This window comes from Lithobates pipiens, unplaced genomic scaffold (genome assembly GCF_037356315.1).
Source record: "Lithobates pipiens isolate NorthernLeopardFrog02 unplaced genomic scaffold, aLitPip1_a1.2 Scaffold_18, whole genome shotgun sequence".
NCBI lineage: Eukaryota > Metazoa > Chordata > Amphibia > Anura > Ranidae > Lithobates > Lithobates pipiens.
Window position 1 is genome coordinate 263,881,400 of NW_027507758.1, and position 19,671 is coordinate 263,901,070.

General features: G+C 39.7%; 1 protein-coding gene across 6 annotated transcripts in view; it reads right to left on the reverse strand.

Moving 5' to 3' along the window:
- The window catches only part of LAMA2 (laminin subunit alpha 2), a 1,237,914-nt gene that overhangs the window by 828,663 nt on the left and 389,580 nt on the right, over positions 1-19,671 (reverse strand). For all 6 annotated transcript variants that reach the window (XM_077486899.1, XM_077486900.1, XM_077486895.1 and 3 more), the window contains exon 6: positions 9,065-9,154. In XM_077486899.1, coding sequence (XP_077343025.1) covers positions 9,065-9,154 — 90 coding nt within the window. The remainder of the gene's footprint in view (positions 1-9,064; positions 9,155-19,671) is intronic.

Consider the following 19,671-nt stretch of genomic DNA (forward strand, 5'->3'; position numbering starts at 1 on the left):
AAACTTTTACCCTTAAAAATCTTCATAGGCGTTGTTTAAAAAATTCTACAGGTTGCATGTTTTAAGTTACAGAGGAGTTCTAGGGCTAGATAATTATTGCTCTCGCTCTACTGATCACAGCGATACCTCACATGTGTGGTTTAAACACCGTTTTCATATGCAGGCACTACTCGCGTATGCATTTGCTTCTGCGCGCAAGTTCGGTGGGACGGGGTGCATTTAAAAACATTTTCTTATTTATTTTACCTTTTATTTATTTTAATTTTTTTTAAAAAGTGTCACTTTTATTCCTATTACAAGAAATGTAAACATTCCTTTTAATAGAACAAAAGCACGACAGTACCTCTTAAATATGAGATCTGGGGTCAAAAAGACCTCAGATCTCATATTTACATTTAAATCCAATTAAAAAAAATGTCATTTAAAAAAATAACAGCCCGTTAAGCGCTGTGGGCAAAAGTGATGTTTTGACATTGCTTCCGCCCTGCATATGTTATTGATTGGAGCCGGTAAGCGGTGGAGGGCACCGGAGCACGGCGGGAGGGCAGGGCCCTCTCCCGCTGCCGATAAAAGTGGTCTCATGGCGAATCCGCCGCAGAGACCACTTTTATCTTTTATCTTTTTTTTATCGCGGCTAGCGCACATGCATTAAAAACAGCCATGATCGTGACACAAATCCCAATCTACAGACCGATGGTTAGTGGAAACACAAAAGGAACAGACGGTAAGACAACAATAAGCCAGCATCCATCCACAGAGTTCCCCGCAGTTGTTTAACCCCACCAATCAAGCACTAATAATTTGAGGGGAGGAACAGACAAGCATTAAGACAGCATTAAGGTATTCCATTAAAGGGCAACTCCACCAATAAATAATCAACCTGCATGCAAAACAATACTGTTATACATTCATCCATAGTATTGCGAAAACACATGCTAATATTCCAAGTAGGGAATGAGAAGACAATAGAAGAGAAGGGGAACAGCACTGGTGCCATCCGAGCACAAAGTGACACCCCAAAGGGATTCTAACTTCACACCCAAGTTGACACCCTGGGGGTCCGTATGACCACCCACTACGCCAAACTGGCCAAAGATCCCAGCAATCCACATGGAGCCCAAGATTGCAATTCAAGACAATTGTCAATCATCAGAGGACCTTCACATCATTGAATGTATTTATTTTATTTAATAATTAATACACTTTAGACATGCAGACAAATAACCACAGAATCAACTCCCCCTTGCCAAACAAAAAACATAATGAACTCCATCTGTGGTAAAGAGGAACAAACTCAAAGAAATGTTTGGCAAGGGGAAGTTGTTTCTGTGGTTATTTGTCTGCATCTCTACAGTGTATTAATTATTAAATTACATAAATGAATTCAATGATGTGAAGGTCCTCTGATGATTGACACTTGTCTTTAATCACAATCTTAGGCTCCCTGTGGATTAATGGGGCCTTTGGCCAGTTTGGCGGAGTGGGTGGTCATACAGACGCCCATTGGCTTTGCCAATGCTGTTCCCCTTCTCCCCTATTGTCTTCTTATCCCCTACTTGGAATATTAGCATGTGTTTTCACAATGCTATAGATGAATGTATAACCATATAGTTATAAAATTCTAAAATTAGTGCATTTAGGTAAGACAAATACAGTCAGGTCCATAAATATTGGGACAGCGACACAATTCTAATCTTTTTAGCTCTATACACCACCACAATGGATTTGAAATGAAACAAACAAGATGTGCTTTAACTGCAGACTTTCAGCTTTAATCTGAGGGTATTTACATCTAAATCAGGTGAACGGTGTAGGGACCAAAAGTAATGGGACAGATTAACAATCATCCATCAAACTTTTACTTTTTAATACTTGGTTGCAAATCCTTTGCAGTCAATTACAGCCTGAAGTCTGGAATGCATAGACATCACCAGATGCTGGGCTTCATCCCTGGTGATGCTCTGCCAGGCCTCTACTGCAACTGTCTTTAGTTCCTGCTTGTTCTTGGTGCATTTTCCCTTCAGTTTTGTCTTCAGCAACTGAAATGCATGCTCAATTGGATTCAGGTCAGGTGATTGACTTGGCCATTGCATAACATTCCATTTCTTTCCCTTAAAAAACTCTTTGGTTGCTTTCGCAGTATGCTTCCGGTCATTGTCCATCTGCACTGTGAAGCGCCGTTCAATGAGTTCTGAAGCATTTTGCTGAATATGAGTAAATAATATTGCCCGAAACACTTCAGAATTCATCCTGCTGCTTTTGTCAGCAGGCACATCATCAATAAATACAAGAGAACCAGTTCCATTGGCAGCCATACATGTCCCCGCCATGACACTACCATCACCATGCCTTTTTTAGATGTTGTTTAGCAAATTCTAATCTGGCCTTCCTGTTTTTGAGGTTCACCAATGGTTTACATCTTGTGGTGAACCGTCTGTATTCACTCTGGTGAAGTCATCTCTTGATTGTTGACTTTGACACACATACACCTACCTCCTAGAGAGTGTTCTTGATCTGGCCAGCTGTTGTGAAGGGTGTAATCCGCCACAGTTGTTTTCCATGGTCTTCCGGGTCTTTTGGTGTTGCTGAGCTCACTGGTCCGTTCTCTCTTTTTAAAGATGTTGCAAACAGTTGATTTGGCAACACCTAATGGTTTTGTTATCACTCTGATGAGTTTGTTTTGTTTTTTCAGCCTAATGATGGCTCGCTTCACTGATAGTGACAGCTGATTGGATCTCATATTGAGAGTTGACAGGAACAGATTGCAAATGCAAATAGCACACTTGAAATTAACTCTGAACCTTTTATCTGGTCCTTGTAAATGGCATAATGAGGGAATAACACACACTTGGCCATGGAACAGCTGAGCAGCCAATTGTCCCATTACTTTTGGTCCCTTAAAGAATTCCTACACCGCTCACCAGATTTGGATGTAAATACCCTCAAATTAAAGCTGAAAGCCTGCAGTTAAAGCACATCTTGTTTGTTTCATTTCAAATCCATTGTGGTGGTGTATAGAGCCAAAAAGATTAGAATTGTGTTGATATTCCAATATTTATGGACCTGACTGTATAAACGTTAAGTTCTCCTTGATGAGTGGGATTACTGACATTGATATTGGCCGCTTTATATGTCTTCTTAGGTTATACAGCGTCTATCAAGCCATACACTATTGTCTGATGTGTTTTTCATTACTGATGCAATTACTCCTTTTTCTAGGCCACTTACTGAAGCAGAGTAGGTGAAAATGGACCAATTATGTTCCAATAGACACAATCTGTTTTGTCCAAAACTAATTAGTGATATTCTCTGCAGGTTCAATTAAGGGGTATATCCCCTCTATGATATACTGATACTTTGATAGGCTGTCCATTTGTAGGTCTTGGTAGTCCCTCAGAGTTGTGCTTGCATTTTGGGTGAGAGTTCATTCATCAGATGATATATGTAAAAGATAATACTTTTTGTAGTGTATTGATTATCAGACCCATATGGTCTCTTTAAATAAATTGTTTATTCTACTATGGTTATTTAACCACTTCCCACCTGGGCCTATTGCAAAATGACAGCCGGCGGTGGTTCAGTTATCCTGACTGGGAGTCCTATGACATCCTTCAGGATAACAGCCGCCGCACGCCCATGGAGGCTCTTTACCATGTGATTAGCCCTGTCCAATCGCGGTTGATCACGTTGTAAACAGGAAAAGCCATTGATCAGCTTTTTCTCACTCGCATCTGACAGACAAGAGTAGAGGAGATGTGCTGATTTTTATCAGCTCAGCCCCCCTCGGATGTCACACTGGACTACCAGGGAAGAGGGAAACATGTGGATGGCCAGGTATGTACCCCATGGCCATACACATGTGCAAATGAATGTCCAATCTGTGCCAATCAATGTAAACAAATGGGCACTGACTGGCACCATTATGTAACAAATTACATCAGTGATGCCCAGCAATGCCACCCATCAGTGTCATCAGTTCCACCCATCAGTGTCCATGATTGCTACCTATCAGTGCCCATCCATGCCCATCAGTGCCCACCTATCAGTGCCCATCAATGCCCATCCGTGACACATATCAGTGCCACCCATAAGAACCCATCAGTGCCACCTACGAGTGTCCATTAGTGCTGCCTATGAGTGCCCATTAGTGCCACCTATGAGTGCCCATCGGTGCTGCATACCAGTGCCACCTTTCAGTACCCATCAGTGCCACCTATCAGTGCCCATCAGTGCTACCTCATTGGTTCCCATCAGTGCTGCCTTATCAGTGCCCATCAGTACAGCCATATCAGTGGCCATCATTAAAGAAGAAAACATACTTATTTACAAAAAAACTTATTTACAAAGTCTTTTTTTATTGGTTGAGAAAAAATAAAACTTGCAGAGGTGATCAAATACCACCAAAAGAAACTCTATTTGTGGGAACAAAATGCTAAAAAATGTGTTTGTGTACAGTGTTGTATGACCGTGCAATTGTCATTCAAATTGCTACAGCGCTGAAATGCTGAAAATTGGCTTGGGCAGGAAGGTTTCTAAGTGCCTGGTATTGAAGTGATTAATATACTTAATGTTTTTCTCTGTTTACTTATAACGATACTGTACATAAGGTTTACAGTAAGCTCCTGAGGAAGCCATGTTTATGGCTAAACATGTAGAACTGAAAATCTTTTGTACCATGATAGTATGAATTTTCATCTGTCGAGTTTAACATTTTTAACCCTTTCCCGCCCAGCCACCATAGTTGTACTGTGGCAGGTTGGCTCCCCTAGGCGAGCCATAGTAGCTGTTGGCTCTTTAAGATGATGTAGGAGGTGCACCACAGTGTGTCCCCGGTGCTGATGCATGTGCCCTCCGGGCTCAATGACCGCTGGGCACCCGCAATCGCTCATGATAGAGCAAGAACCAGGATCTGTGTGTGTAAACACAAAAATCCTGGTTCTGTCAGGGGAGAGGAGACAGATCGCATGTTCCTACTAAGTAGGAACAATGATCTGTCTCCACCTCTAGTCAGACACATTCCTCCCACAGTTAGAACACATCTAGGGAACCCAGTTAACCCTTTGATTGCCCCCTAGTGTTAACCCCTTCCCTGCCTGTGACATTTCTACAGTAATCAGTGGCTATTTTTAGCTCTGATCATTGTATAAATGTCACTGGTCCCAAAAAAGTGTTAAAAGTGTCTGATCTGTCCATTGCAATGTTGCAGTCCTGATAAAAATTGCAGATCACTGCCATTACTAGTAAAAACATTATTTTTTATAAAAATTGCATAAATCTATCCCCTATTTTGTAGACGCTATAACTTTTACGCAAACTAATCAATATTGCTCATTGCAACTTTGTTATCAAAAATATGTAGAAGAATACAAATTGGCCTAAACTAATGAATACATTTGTTTATTTTTTTGGGGGGGATATTTATTATAGTAAAAAGTACAAAATATTGTGTTTTTTCAAAATTGTCGTTTTTTTTGTTTATAGCATAAAAAACAAAAACTTCAGAGGTGTTCAAATACCACCAAAAGAGAGCTCTATTTGTGGGTAAAAACGACATACATTTTGTTTGGGTACAACATCGCACGACCACGCAATTGTCAGTTAAAGCAACGCAGTGCACTATTGCTAAAAAGGCCCTGGCCAGGAAGGGGGCAAATCCTTTCCGGGGCTGAAGTGATTAATGTTTATTAAATAAAATTTAGTAAATTCTGATTTTGTTTCAAGTTGAGTAATTCTGCACCTCAAAACTCCCCGTTCTTCTTGTAATGTCTTTCTCTTGCTGTGTTTTGGTGTCAGATGCACACATGCATGGTAATACAAGGTAGTAGTCCTGGATTAAAACAATGTTTTTTATTTATTGTACAAGTGATTCAGGTTGTGAGGACGGAACCTATTGAAGGTCATCAATCTGTATATTAATGTCTAAAAGTTCTGACCTCAGACATGCCAATAATTTGATCTCAAACACAGCCGATACCTAATATGAACTTCTTTTATGTTTGATTTTACTATTTCAGTTTAACACACAATTCTTTCAAATAGTCAAACAATAAAAATGTCAGCTATTGTAATACTTGCAATGTCAACAAAACTATTTAAATGCAACACATTTAATGTAAAACAGACTTAAGCTTTACATAATAAAAAGCTTTTCAAATTCAAAAGCTAAAGTTGAAGCAAATTACAGAAATATTTAAAAAGATTCTGATAAAATGTACAGGCAATGAAACTGTTACTGCCAGTGTATTATCTATGTAAAGTTATGCATGTAAAATCTTCTAGGCCATATTACTAACATATGCCAGAGGCAGTGAAGGAATGGATGTTGGGTGAGGAGCCCATTAAATGCATAGATCACTGGAGCTGGGCATGAGGTGGGTAATAGCTCTCCTTGCTCTCTCTCTTCAGTTGCTTATTTAGACAGTTGATATTTATTCAGTGACGTGTATACAGTAGTAGGGTCCTTTCACACTGGCTGGATCCATTTGACATATTCCGCTTGCTCTGCAGGGATCAATCCACTGATACCCACTAAGCAGGTGGATGGCAGGTCCGTCTCTGCTCACTGTGCTGAGACGGACCTGTCAGAGTCCCACTCTCCTCTATGGGGAGATCAGATGAAAATGGACAGGCGATCCCATCCGATCCACCAGATGGATAGAAAACAGGCCCATCATTTGTCTGGATTTTCCGGACAGGATCAGATAAAAAAAAAACAGAATCTAATCAGGTCTGCCTGAAAAACTGACAGATGGACCTGATCAGAAAGCCATGTGAAATGGGCCTAAAGAGGTTTTTGCTTTTTTTTTTTGGATAGTGTGGTGAGGGATTTTTAACCCATCAATTGTCCCAGAAACTAAAAGTGAGGGTAAATCACAACAGCAAGGGCTGGGGTAAATATTCCAATGGGAACAAATGTTTGGATGACAGTGATTTAAAGTGGTGGGCCAGCTGAATTATTTTTTTTTAAAGTCAGCAGCTACAAACACTGTAGCTACTGACATTTAATAAGCACATTTACCTGTCCAGGGTGCCTGTGATGTCGATCGCCTAAGGCCGACCCGTCCCTCAGCTCTTGGCACCGCAATTCCAACTAAGGGAAACAGGCAGTGGAGCTTGGCGGCTTCACTGCCGTTTCCTACTGCGCATGCGTGAGTCGCGCAGCACTTTGTGAATGGCCGGCTGTGTTCTGGGACACACACAGTTCCCAGAACACACCGCGCCACCTTCCCCAGAAGACAACGCAAGGAGGAGAAGACTGAAGATCACCGTGGTGTAGGAAGTGGCAGATTAGGGTGATCTGCCTAGCAACAGCCATTTCTGGTAAGTTAAAAAAATAATTTTACATGTGCATTACCAATAAATCCTAATCTCAAAATTCAGAGTGATGCTCAATGTATTTAAAATATTTCAACATGTATTTAAATCCCAAGTAAGTTGTAAGGTTCTGTAATAACAAAAAAAGTTGGTTGATGAGAAATATAAAATTTAAAGTGTTAACTAGAATTTTAATTAATATTAAAATAACATCACAAAACACTTATTATTGTAACCTGCTAATTAACATTTTACAGCATATTAAAGCTGTCATTTACCCTTTAAACATTACTAGATGTGTTAAGGTGACTATTAAAGCTTAAAAAAGCTTACCTAATTACATTTTCTTTCCTATCTAAAAAATCATGTATCCATGACTGCATTGTGAACAGTCTGTGCATAGTGTGCCATATGTAAAAAGTAATGCATACAAAATAGGAAGGAAGAAGCAAGTGGATCAAAAAGCATTTCAATTCACTAAACATATTGAAAACAAAGGACTTTTTTTACTTTAGATTTGCTTAATTTGATTTTGTGCAACATTCCCTAATCTAGACAAACACAAGAGAGACTACCATTTTTATATGGATGGGGGAGGACACTGGTTGCTGGGAAGGTTTTTTTTTTGTTTTGTTTTTACAGGTAATGTTAACAGTTTGGGACTGGGCCATTTATGACTTATGTAGGGGCAACAATGCAGACCTCTGGTTATGGGAGATACTTTTTCTTACTGAAGGAGATTTGATTTTCAGCTTGTTGTCATCCTAGCAGGGCTAAGCAATTTCTTTGGCCATACAGAGGGGGGAAGTATTAAAACACTCTTTAGATTTAATACATATTGCTTTGAAGTGCACTGATGTTTTTGTTTTATATAAATCCTATATAAAAATAATAATAATAATTTTGTTTTTGAAAGAATCAATTTCAGTTGACTTAACTGGAAAACTGCAGTTCAACATACTAAAGCTTGCAGGAATTTACTCCAATACCATTCAATGTTACACATAGGTGGGAACAGACATATCAGCTTCAAGTGGTCCTAAAGGCATTCTAAGCATTAAGATGAAACATCTTCTGTGTTCATAAGCCCCCCTCAGCCCCCCAAAACTTGCCTAAGCCCCATCCCAATCCAGCGATGTTGCACAAAACATCAGCTGTTCAAGGACTATCCCTCATTGGCTGAGACAGCAGCAGGTACCGTTGGTTCCCACTGCTGTTAATCAAAGTCAGTCAGTCAATGAAGAGAAGGAATACATGGACACACAGAGCAGCAGCTCGGCTTGAGTGCCCCCAAAGGAAGCTGCTTGCTGTGGGGGCACTTGGCAGGAGGAAGAGACCAGGAGCACTGATGGGGGACATGAGAAGAGGAGGATTTGGGCTGCTCTGTGCAAAACCACTGCACAGAGCAGGTAAGTTGAACATGTTTGTTTGTTTTTTAAACAAAAAAACAAGACTTTAATATCACTTTAAGCTGCAATTGCAGATAATTGCATAACAACACATTCAATGGAAAGGGGCACTAAGCATTCAGAATGATGATTACAGGAATAAGGTAATATATTAGCATTAGTAAAATTAAAAAAACGTGTTGAAATTAGGTGGCAGGAAAAATTTCTATAATGTCATCCAAACCTGTATTAGCAATACACATAAAAAAATATCATAATGGCTTTTGCACACTCAGACTATTTTTAAAGCCATACAATTCTATATTAATTAGAAATTAAGATGTTAAGAAAAATCTACTTACATTAGTTCTTGGATCCCATGGACAAGCTCTTGCATGACCATAACAGATGCACATACCACCCACAGAAATATCTTTTATGGAATAGAAATACTGGGAAGAAAAAACAAGAGAAATGGTTAGTAAACATCATATGTTGCAGAATTATTATATTTAACATTAAGATTTTAGTTTTACTTTGGCATTATATGGAAATAAATATTGGAATATGTTCTGTAGGCTATAAAACTAGAGGCTGTCCAGGGCTATCAAACATAGCACATGTATACATTCAACAACTATCTAAAAACTAAAAGATTTACTTTAATAATGAAACATAGGGCTGTAGGAGATGTTCTTGTTGGTGCTGGCATGGTCAATGATTTTATTTTTTCACCACCTACCCACAACATCTTTCTCTAGCAGTCTGTTTGAAATGTACTAGTGTGGGCAGATACACTGCATGTAGCAATGATAAAAAAACATTAGACGCAGCAAAATGTTATTGTATGAGCCTCTGAAATTTTACTTTTAGTTTATTTAATTCCCTATCTTTGATTTCTGTGAAGTATTATATTTTATCACTGAAAAAATAGAATATAATAAAAAAAAAAAAAGAAATAAGAATAAACTCTGGACAACCTTAAGAAGTTATAATTATATTTTTCAGGTTAAAAATGAATAGACAATTTTAGGAACTGCTGTAAAATGAGTGCCATTTATGGTAAGAATCCTGGAAAAGTTAGAGGGCCACCTATTCCCTCCCACAAACCACAACATGAATAGCAGTGCAGGTAGGTATGACCAACTTTTCAGGACTCAAGCCAAGCAACCTGTATTAGAGAAAGGACTTGATTCAACCATCTTTAGAAAATTATGGATGGGTGATTTATATACAGTTTAATAAAAGAAGAAGGCTTGTGGTGGGGAACAGTGCTAGTGGAGCCCCCTTGTGGCCTCATATGTAGCTAGTTCAGTACTGCCTCTTCTAGTAACAATGTTTTTATTGTGTTGAGAGCAGAATTTGGAATTGATTTTATATAAAATGGTGATTTTATATGCCATCCTACTCATGACTGTGAAAAAATAGGGGCAGATATCAGTACAACAGTAATACATTCTTGATGCATGCACACTAATACTGAAAATCCTTTACTAATAATGATCTATGCCCGAATGCATGCCCTAGAAGGTATAAGTTCAAAGACATTGAAAATGGTCAATGGAGTTGTGAACTATGATTGGAGGATTTATTTATAGATAATAGCACAAGAAACAACAGGTATCAGTTAGTGCCTTGACACATTTAGTGCTTTAGAAGATTTAATGCTACAGAAAGAAGTACATTTTTAGGCACTTTAACCACTTGCTTACTGGGCACTTAAACCCCCCCCCCCCCCCCCCTGCCCAGACCAATTTTCAGCTTTCAGCGCTGACGCACTTTAAATGACAATTGCGCAGTCATACAACACTGTACCCAAATGAAATTTTTATCATTTTTTCCCACAAATAGAGCTTTCTTTTAGTGGTATTTAATTACAGCTGGGAGTTTTACAAAATAAAAAAAATTAAAAAATCATGTTTAATAGTTTGTTATAAAATTTTGCAAACAGGTAATTTTTCTCCTTCATTGATATGCGCTGATGAGGCAGCACTGGTGGGCACTGATAGGCTGCACTGGTGGGCACTGATAAGCTGCAATGATTAGCACTAATAGGCACAGTTAAAACGGCACTGATAGGCAGACATAAGGTGGCACTGATGGGGACAGATAAGGCAGTACTGATGGGCACAGATAAGGTGGCACTGATGGGCAAAGATGGGCACAGATAAGATGGCACTGATGGGTGGCATGGATGGGTGGCACTGATGGGCATTGATAGGCACCGCTGATAGATGGACTGATGGGCACTGAGAGGTGGCACTGATAGATGGCTATGATAGGTGGCACTGATGGGCACTTATGGCCCTGGTAGATGACACTGATGGGCACTGATATGTGGCATTGAGGTGCAGCACTGTTGTTAAGGCAGATTGTGGGAACTGATATGTGGCACTGTGGGCCCTGATGGGTGGCACTGTGGGCACTGATGGGCGGCACTGTTGCCTATTCTTATTATGATTTTACATGTATTTGTCTTTGGTGAACTACTTATTATTTTTTGCCTGCCATATTCATGATACCAAAGTATTATTTGTGTATTGTACTACTTTTGTAATAATGTATGTGTTTTTTATTTTATATTACTATCTTTATTACATGGCATGCAATTAATTAAACCTGATTATGTTCACCTATTTACCTATCTGGCTAACCACGAGCTTTATTTAAAGTCCCGCCTTTTGGCTCTGTCCTCCTTTTTCTGACCAGAACATTTAATGCCTCAAGGCACCAGCTGATGCCCAATTCAAATTAAAAGGAAAAACTGTCCCCGCTTTTTTTTTTTCTATGCTCATATGATTAAGTCCTGGCTAAGGCATAGCTCATAAGAGGGGAAAGGGCAGGGTCAGGTGGAGAACAATGTGCTTGGATCTGATAATGTGAACACATCTATGTCACAACAATATGTTTCTTTAACAAAGAAAAATAGTTATGGCATAAGTTTGGCTTTTCTTCTTCTGAATTTGGCAAGTTGAGGAAAGAAGGACTCCACTTAGTCAGCACCTGGAGTGATATCTTGTATCCGTATGGTCACTAGCTGATACCTTTTGCTATGTAAGATACAGTATTATATTAATACATTTTTTGATCATGGTACTGTACACAGCTTCACAGACTTCTTTGTATTTGATTATATATCATCTGGGGCTTAGATCTGGGCAATGAATATTATTTATATTTGAGAGTAGTGGCCAAATAAATTCAGAAAGTATGAGTTATTATCTGAAAATCTAAACACCACAGAAAACTTAAAATACTGCATATAAAATGCCTGTTGCTTCCCTTCTTTTATAATAAACCTCTTACAAAAAAATATGCTGCTGCCATGGCTGAATTTATTTTCCAACAATGCTAGTTTCCTGGCTTAGTATGCAGACCCTCTTGCTTCATTACCTGTTTAGAGTAAGTAATAGTCAGCATAACAGCTAGGTAACTTGCATTTCAGAAGTAGGTCCACAATTGTAGCTTTGTTTTTAACCCATGACAGTTTTATTTTAAGTGTGTACCCACTCTAAAACCTCTATATAGCTAAAAACGAAAGCATCAATATGCATAGACTTTTCATAAAAGAAAAGATGGAAGAAAGATACTACTAGCAAACACACCATGGAGGAGAAGATAAATTGAGATGACCCTGTTAAATTTGGGCTTTGGAAGGTTGAATGCAGTATCAATAAATTCCATCAGTAATGTGAATCACTGATTCAGGTCCTGCAGACTGATTTATTACCATTTATTCTGCCTGCCCTTTATTTGCTCCTCATTCACATCAAACAGAACAGTGATAAATACTCAAACCTTACACAAAGACAGAAGTGTAATCTCCAAGCTAAATGTCCAATGCAACATCAAACAAATCAGCAGAAGCTAGTTACACAGTGATGAATTGTTATACAGAACTTCTATACCTTGTGATATTGGCTGCTGTTCTAGCATGCTAGCAATTGAAAAATGCCTTGGAACCTCAGCATAGGTAAATCTGAGCACACCTCTGGATTTTTCTATTATGATAGTTACAGTTCAATATGCATGCATTTACCTTTCTTTCTTTCTTGCTGTCTAGTCAACATAAAATACACTTACGGTACAAATGTAAAACAGTAGAGAATAACATTTACTTCACAATGCATCAGAATCCATCTATCAGGAAATAGTGCTAGCCATTAGGGGTGGGCTAACGTTTCGCCCGAGCAAGTTTGGGCCAAACTTTCACTGTGTTCGGACATTCGACAAACAGCCAAACAAACGGGTCATTTTCCTGTTTGTTCGCTCCCCACGCCCCCCCCCCCCCCCCCCCCGAACCGACTACAATGCATTGTGGCGCTGAACAGTGCATTGCAAGCCCTGATTGGCTGAAGCAGTGAAAGCTTGAGCCAATCAGGGCACAGAGCACTGTCAGAGTCATGACTAGACACTGTCATTGTGAATTTATACAATCATGGCTCATTCCCGCCCCACAGCATAAAAGTAGTCTTTCAATGGCAGCCATTTTCAGTGTGATTTTGACGTGGAGAGAGATAGAACAGGGCTCTGTTCAGTGCTATTAGTTAGGTAATGTGCTATACTGTGCTATTTTGCTTAAATTGTCAGTGTAGAATATTAGTTTAGTGTCAGTCTAGGGATAGTGTGAGTATAGTGAGGAGGACCATCATTCAGCTTTACATAGTGTGCAGCTAGAGTAGGGACAGCTCTGATTTTCACTGTAGTGTAGTGTGACACAATGTCATTCATACATACATTAGTGTAGATTAGGGACAGCTCCGATAGTTTCGGTGTAGCGTAGTGAGACCATGTCAGCAATCTTTACATTAGTGTATAGCTAGAGTAGGCACAGTTTAGATAGCATCAGTGTAATGATAGTTCTGTGTGGGTTACTGCCAGTTTAACGTCATATAGTTCTGTGTGCGTTACTGTCAGTTTAACGTCATATAGTTCTGTGTGTATTACTGCCAGTTTAACACCATATAGTTCTGTGTGCGTTACTGCTAGTTTAACACCATATAGTTTTGTGCGTTACTGCCAGTTTAACGCCATTTACTTCTGTGTGCATTACTGCCAGTTTAATGTCATATAGTTCTGTGTGTGTTACTGCTAGTTTAACGCCATATAGTTCTGTGTGTCACTGTACATTTGGCGCATTATATTGCAGTATATTATAGTGTATCCGTGGAGTGTGTCTGTGTAGTGTGAGTACTCAAATTAAAATGTACCAAACACCTCTTTACATTGATTAAAGTGCATCTACGTACAGATTTCAACTTCTTATTTACATTTGCTTATAAGCACTGCCCCCTCCCTCCCAATAATGTCTGGGAGGACAACAAGGAGAGTTTGACTTGGCACTGTAAGGGGCCAGCAACAAATGTGTCCACAGGCAAAGGTGGATGTTGTGGTCAGTACTCAGACAGGGCATCATTTAGTATGTTTTGTCAGTTTGCTCATGCTATCCAGCCACAGCATGCAGAGGAGGTGGGGGACGGGCTTACTAAACCTCCCTCATCCTCCTCATCCCCTGTCATGCAAGCAGGGACAAGTGTGCCATCCCCTGAAGTTGCCAGAGTGGAGTAGAGAGCAGCCACCCTATTCCATCACATTCTACAGCTGTTATCTCCTGGCCCACTCCCAAAAGCTCAGCTGTCTGGGCCTTTTTCAGCACATCAGCAGCAGATCGCACTGTTGTTATCTGCAAACTCTGTATCAGGCACATCAAAGGTGGCAAAAACACAAACCATATGCATATCATTGCAATTTTTTTTGCCTTCATCAAGAGCACCTCTATTACGGTGGGAAGGCACCTCTGACACCCAAAGAGTAATTTTTCTACACCTGTTTGACAGGTACATAACATTGAATTTTTTTTACAGCAAGGCCAATTCTTGCTTTCATCAAGAGTACCTCTATAGGGTTGCGGTGGGGAGGCGCCATCAACACCCCGAAACCAATTTAACGCACCTGTTACTTCTATACAAAGTCAAAGTGACACCACAATGTATCCAAAACAGCTCTAATCTTGTTCCTAGTGCACTACATTGTGGCCTCATCATACACACTGGCTCCCCAACTGTTGCTGAGCAGAATAAAGGCAGCTTGCAGGGAAAATTTCATTTTTAGGCTTTCACTTTAAAAATCAAAACATCACTGCTCATTTAAAAATGATGTTTTTCACAAACATTTTTTTTTTATTGATACATGTCTCCCAGGGCAGGACCTCTATAACCATTGTATGCCCAATTACTTGCATATAAGCCTTCAAAATTAGCACTTTTAATTTTTGATGCTTGGGTCCCATTGACTTTAACAGGGTTTGTTATTTGGGTCTGAACATTCACGGTGTTCGGAAGTTCTGGTGCGAACCGAGCAGGGGTCTGTTAGGCCTATCCCTACTAGACATCCAGTGCCCCAGAGAAATGGATAAGATACTCGTAATGAATGTGTAACTCCTGTGGAAAGGAAGGAATCCTAATATATTTTGAAACATAAAGGAATTGAGTTTACTGTTTTACTTTTGTGAGGGTATATAGGACCTTTGATGTTATACACTAACCTCTCTCTAGGACCTGCTGACAAAATCACAGCTCAGAAGACAATTTGTGAGAAAATGTAATTCACATGGATTCCTGCTTTTTTCAGATTGCTTTAATTGATTGTTATATTCAATGTAACATTCTTTACACTTTTTACAATGAGGTCACCTGTTGCTGCCGTGGCTTGTTTTGAAATGCAATCATGATCTTAGTTGAAGCAACACCCTATACATTTATTTTTAATGACGACTATTTCTTTTGAACTTGTAATAAACCAATAGTCAACAAAACCTGATAGTGAATTCTCTCTCTCCAGCTAATTAAGGCCGCGTACACGGGGGCGGACTGTATGGCCTACTTAGTCCGTCGAAACACATTTCAGCGGACAGTCCGCTCGTGTGTGGGCTTCAGCGGACTTTTTCAGCGTGCAGTCTGGCGTACTAAGTATTTCGGATTTTTCGAAATTCTGTCCGTCATACTTTGGTTTCAGCGGACAATCCGCTCGTGAGTAGGCTAGTTCGACGGACTAAGAATGGCGCATGCTCAGAAAGGATTTACACGGCGGAAGGTTGCATTGCTGTGTATTGGACTTCCTATTTCTAGTCCCTTCGTACGTGCTGTACACGTCATCGCGCAAGCTTTCGACGGACTGTTTGTGTATCCGTGTGTGGTCAAGTCCGTTCATTCGAAAGTATGACGGACTGTCCGTCGGATTGTATGACGGACTAAGTAGGCCATACAGTCCGCCCGTGTGTACGCGGCCTTAGCCATACTTTCATTTATAATTTTTTTTGTAGTTTTGTGCTAAAATAATACACCGATTAAAAAAAATACTGTCATTTTATTGGTGAAGGGGTATATCTACGATATCATTTTTGTTTGGTTAAAAAAGGGATAAATAGTGAAATAAAATGTGTTTTTTTTAAAACAACTACTAGTCAGAACTGAAAAAAAAATATTGTTTACTTATTCTTGCCTTTAAAACACATAGAAAATAAAACAAACCTTGGAAGACAATTCTACCCAAAAACCACATACAGTATATTATCAAAAGTATTGGGACACCTGCCTTTGCACACATATAAACTTTAATAGCATCCCAGTCTTAGTCCATAGGGTTCAATATTGAGTTGGCCCACCCAAGATATAACAAGTTCTCTGCCCTCAGATATAACAACTTCAACTCTTCTAGGAAGGCTGTCCACAAGGTTTAGACGTGTGTCTATGGGAATGTTTGACCATCTTTCAGAAGCTTATTTGTGAGGTCAGGCACTGATGTTGGATGAGAAGGCCTGGCTCGTAGTCTATGCTATAATTCATCTCAAAAGTGTTCTATTGGGTTGAGGTCAGGACTCCATGTCTTTATGTACCTTGCTTTGTGCACTGGTACGCATTCATATTGGAATAGGAAGGGACCATCCTCCAACTGTTCCCGCAAAATTAGGAGCATGAAATTGTCCAACTAATGAACTAAGGAGTAAGCCCAACCCATGAAAAGCAACCCCATACCATAAGCCCCCACCAAAAGATTTGGACCAGTGCACAAAGCAAGGTCCATAAAGACATTGATGAGCGAGATTGGGGTGGAGGAACTTGACAGGCCTGTCCTGACCTCATCCCGATAGAACACCTTTGGGATAAATTAGAGTGAAGAATGCAAAGGGTGGGCCAACTCAATATTGAACCCTATGGACTAAGAATGGGATGCCATTCTAATATTTTTGACAATATAATGTATGTGTCACTATGTCATATGCAAAGGGAATGTTATTTACAAATAAATAGGATCATAGCTGAGGTGTACAAATTACTCTGCTCCTTAACCACTTCAGCCCGGACCATTTTGCTGGCCAAAGACCAGATCACTTTTTGCGATTCGGCACTGCGTCGCTTTAACAAAATTGACGTACTTTTTTCCCACAAATAGAGCTTTCTTTTGGTAGTATTTGATCACCCCTGCGGTTTTTATTTTTTGTGCTATAAACAAAAATAGAGCGACAATTTTGAAAAAAATGCATTATTTTTTACTTTTTGTTATAATAAATATCCCTCAAAAATATATAAAAAAACATTTTTTCCCTCAGTTTAGGCCGATACGTATTCTTCTACATATTTTTGGTAAAAAAATCGGAATAAGCGATTATTGATTGGTTTGCGCAAAAGTTAAAGCGTTTACAAAATAGGGGATAGTTTTATGGCATTTTTATTAATATTTTTTTTTTACTAGTAATGGCGGCAATCAGTGATTTTTATTGTGACTGTGACATTATGGCGGACACATCGGACATTTTTGACACATTTTTGGGACCATTGTCATTTATACATCAATCACTGCTATATAAATGCAGTGATTCCTGTGTAAATGACACTGGCAGTGAAAGGGTTAATCAGTGGGTGGCAGTGTAGGGGTTAAGTGTTCCTAGGTGTGTGTTACTAACTGTTGGGGGCTGGGCTTTCATTTAGTGAACACTGATCTCTGCTCCAATCACATGGAGCAGAGATCAGCGTCACTAGTTGCTAGGCAGAACGGGGAGATGCTGTTTACAACGGCATCTCTCCGTTCAGCCGCCCCGTGAGCCGATTGCGGGCATGCCCGCGGAGGTCGAGTCCACAGGACCCGCGACCGGACTCACGGGGGTCCCGACCAGCACACGGCGGCGGCGCACTCGCGATGGCAGGGCGGCAAATTTAAAGGGACCTACAGGTACGCTGGTTGGGAACCGGTTAACAAATAAAAAACCTGCTATTGGAGTGAATTTTAAACAATTTTTAGGAGTTGTACTCTAGTTTATGCTGTATCAGTCATATAATCTTTTTTATGACACAACAATCATAATATGATCACCATATTACATCACTATATATATATATATATATATATATATATATATATATATATATATATAGTACATACAGATAAACTCTCATAATGGGACCTGTCTCAAACATAACAGATTTACTTCAAACTTTTTTGACATTTGTTATATTTACGATTTTATTGACATTTGCCTTTATCCCAGAGTCAGCTAAGGCCCACTATCAGCTGACAGGGAAGAGCTGTGACAGGCCCAGGATCTTTATAATTTTGGTGTACACCTGGCTGTGTCAGGTATATCAGCCATCAACCTTGTGATGTCCATCCATCTTCATTAACGGAGCCAACAGACCCAGAAAAAAAACCTGAAAAAGGACATCTCGATGGGAGGCGTCCCTGCGACTGTCGTATTTTTGTTTTGTTAACTGTTATATAAGCAAGAACGGGGGCGGGTCACTGCGTTACATCACCGCACTGAAGGGCCTGGTATGGATTTTTACATTTTGGCATGGACTTAATATCCATACCAGACCCAAAGGGCCTGGTATGGCCTGTGAGGAACCCACGCCATTAAAAAAAAAAATGATGTACATTGCAGGGACCCGACAATACATTACAGCCTTGAGTAATTTTAAATTACATTTTTTTGTTTAGAAATGTATCTTTGCTGTGGTACTGTTATAAACATGGGAAAGATGTGCTACTTTTCAGGCAGACTAAGGGGACCCCCGGGCACGATATTTAAAGGAATATTTAATTTTTATTGTTTCACTTTAAGCATTATTAAAATCACTCTTTTTTTAAAAGTTTTTTTTTTTTGCATTGATACATGTCCCTTGGGGCAGTACCCAGGTCCTCATACACTATTTTTATGGCAATAAAACTTGCATATTTGCCTTTAAAAATAGCAGTGTTGATTTTTCATGTTCATTGTCCCATAGACTTTAACGTTGTTTGCGTGTTCACACAAATTTTTTGCCTGTTCGCGATGTGCTGGTGCAAACTGAACTGGGGGGGGTGTTCGGCTCATCCCTAGTGGAGTGACCATTTTACTTGGTTGACATGTGATGTCTCAAGTCTCTATTCCTCTCTATATACCCACAATTTGGCCCAAGAAGCAATTTCATATTGGCTTAAACATTCCACTAAATTATTGCCGAACTTATGTGTAACATTTCCATTTTTGCAGATGACACCAAGCTATGCAGTGGAATAACGTCCTTACAGGATGTCTCTAATTTACAAGCTGACCTCAATGCTCTGTCTAATTGGGTGACTATGTGGCAGATAAGGTTTAATGTTGAGAAATGTAAAGTTATGCACTTGGGGGCTAAGAATATGCATGCATCATACATTTTAGGGGGAGTACAACTGTGGGGATACATAGTGGAGAAGGATCTGGGGGTTTTGGTAGATCATAAGCTCAATAATAGCATGCAATGCCAAGCTGCGGTTTCCAAAGCGAGCAAAGTCCTTTCTTGTATTAAGAGAGGTATGGACTCCAGAGCGAGAGATATCATTTTGCCCCTGTTCCAATCATTAGTAAGACCTCATCTGGAATATGCAGTTCAGTTTTGGGCACCAGTTCTCAAAAAGGATATCGGGGAACTGGAGAAAGTGCAGAGAAGAG